At 46.4% G+C, this 1,497-nt stretch overlaps 1 protein-coding gene across 1 annotated transcript; it reads right to left on the minus strand.

Annotated features, from left to right (window-relative positions):
• Positions 1 to 464: 464 nt before the first annotated feature.
• On the minus strand, positions 465 to 1,489 carry HOXD8 (homeobox D8; the record flags this gene model as incomplete). Its single annotated transcript, XM_010134854.1, has 2 exons — positions 465 to 760; positions 1,342 to 1,489. Coding segments are annotated over 2 exons (444 nt in total), but the record flags the coding sequence as incomplete, so codon positions are not given.
• Between the last annotated feature and the right edge of the window lie 8 nt (positions 1,490 to 1,497).

Here is a 1,497-nt window from a genome sequence, read left to right on the forward strand (position 1 = left end):
TTTCTAAGGTAGTTTCTTCAAATTTATTAAATTTATTTAATTTACTCAACATAAGATTTAAAACAATACAAGTGCACTTGTCTTGATTAATAAAGCATTGTTAAATGTCTTGCTTATTTGTGTTCATTGTTAGGAAGTTCATGTCATTTCCTACAATCACCGTCTTTTAAGATTGCAGAATTTTAAAAAATACATAATTATAAATGTATTGCTACAAAATCTGTATCAAATTTGCAAAAGAAGTAGATGAACTCTTAAATCTAGAGATTTCCGGATACTGTTAAAAACAAAACCAAACCAACCCACAAACAGCTGAAGCACCGAAGCAGAGAAATGTCAAGTGGCGGGACAGGGGGGTCACTCGTCCCACGGCAGGACCACGTACAAAGGGAGACGGGCCGACACGTCGGGCTATGGCGCTAGTTATTTTTGATAGCCTTTTCAAAAGGCTTTTAGGGCAAAATTTAATTCGTCTGGCCTTCAGCTCTGTCTTCTTCCAGATCATGTGCTTCCTTTTTGGCCTCCCCTTCCTTTCCCTCCTGTCTGGAAGCGGGGAATTTGTCCTTGTTGTTCTCTTTTTTCCATTTCATCCTTCTATTCTGAAACCAGATCTTTACCTGCCTCTCGGTGAGTCCTAGTGCGTGGGACACCTCGATCCTCCTCTTCCTGGTCAGATAGGGGTTAAAAAGGAACTCCTTTTCCAGCTCTAGAGTCTGGAATCGGCTGTATGTTTGCCTTCCTCTTCTCCTCCCCGGCGTTGCTGTTTAAAAGAAAAACACAGGGTTTTGGAGGTTGGTGCGGTCGTTCAAAACAAGGCGCAAGCAAGGAGCAGAGGCTCGTGTCCCTATGGAAATCCCTCGAGAAGAAGACCCACAGAAACGCAGTGAGAGAAAGCAGAGGACACAGAGGAGTCTAGAGCTTTACACACGAGTGCGGGAAAAAATAGCGATAGCAGATGCACGAACCGCCTCCGCAATCCCCCTGATTCAGGGTTTATTTGACCGAGTTTACGGGGTCGCTTTAACCACCCGATAACCAGCACCCCCGGCCCTGCACCCTTCCCATTCAGGCAGCGAGCGAGCAGGTCAGCTGCTCCTCTGTGTCCCAGAGGCGCGTTCAAGGCAACTCTTGGGGTGGCAGCCGCCTTCTGCAGAAATTTCTATCTGCTTACTGTATCGCTTTATTATCGCAAGGCATCGCAGTGATAGGAATCGCGGGGAGAGAGGCAGGGAGAGAGGGAGGCAGAGGCAGGGAGTGAGTGGCAGAGAAAGAAGCGGAAGGAGGAAAAGAAAGTTTGAAACTCAGACGTGAGATGGAAGCAAATTCTTGACTGCGTCCAACCTTGTGGTCTCATCCAGGGAAACATTTGAGCAGGAGACGAGCTCTGATTTAAGTGGTCTGGTTCCTCGCCAATATTAGCACTGGACGATTTACAGTCAGGATATTGTACCAGCTCGGCCTCTTGCTGTGTCGTAAAAATCTGCTGTCTCTGTAAGT

The sequence above is a fragment of the Buceros rhinoceros genome, unplaced genomic scaffold (genome assembly GCF_000710305.1).
Source record: "Buceros rhinoceros silvestris isolate BGI_N320 unplaced genomic scaffold, ASM71030v1 scaffold44974, whole genome shotgun sequence".
Classification (NCBI taxonomy): domain Eukaryota; kingdom Metazoa; phylum Chordata; class Aves; order Bucerotiformes; family Bucerotidae; genus Buceros; species Buceros rhinoceros.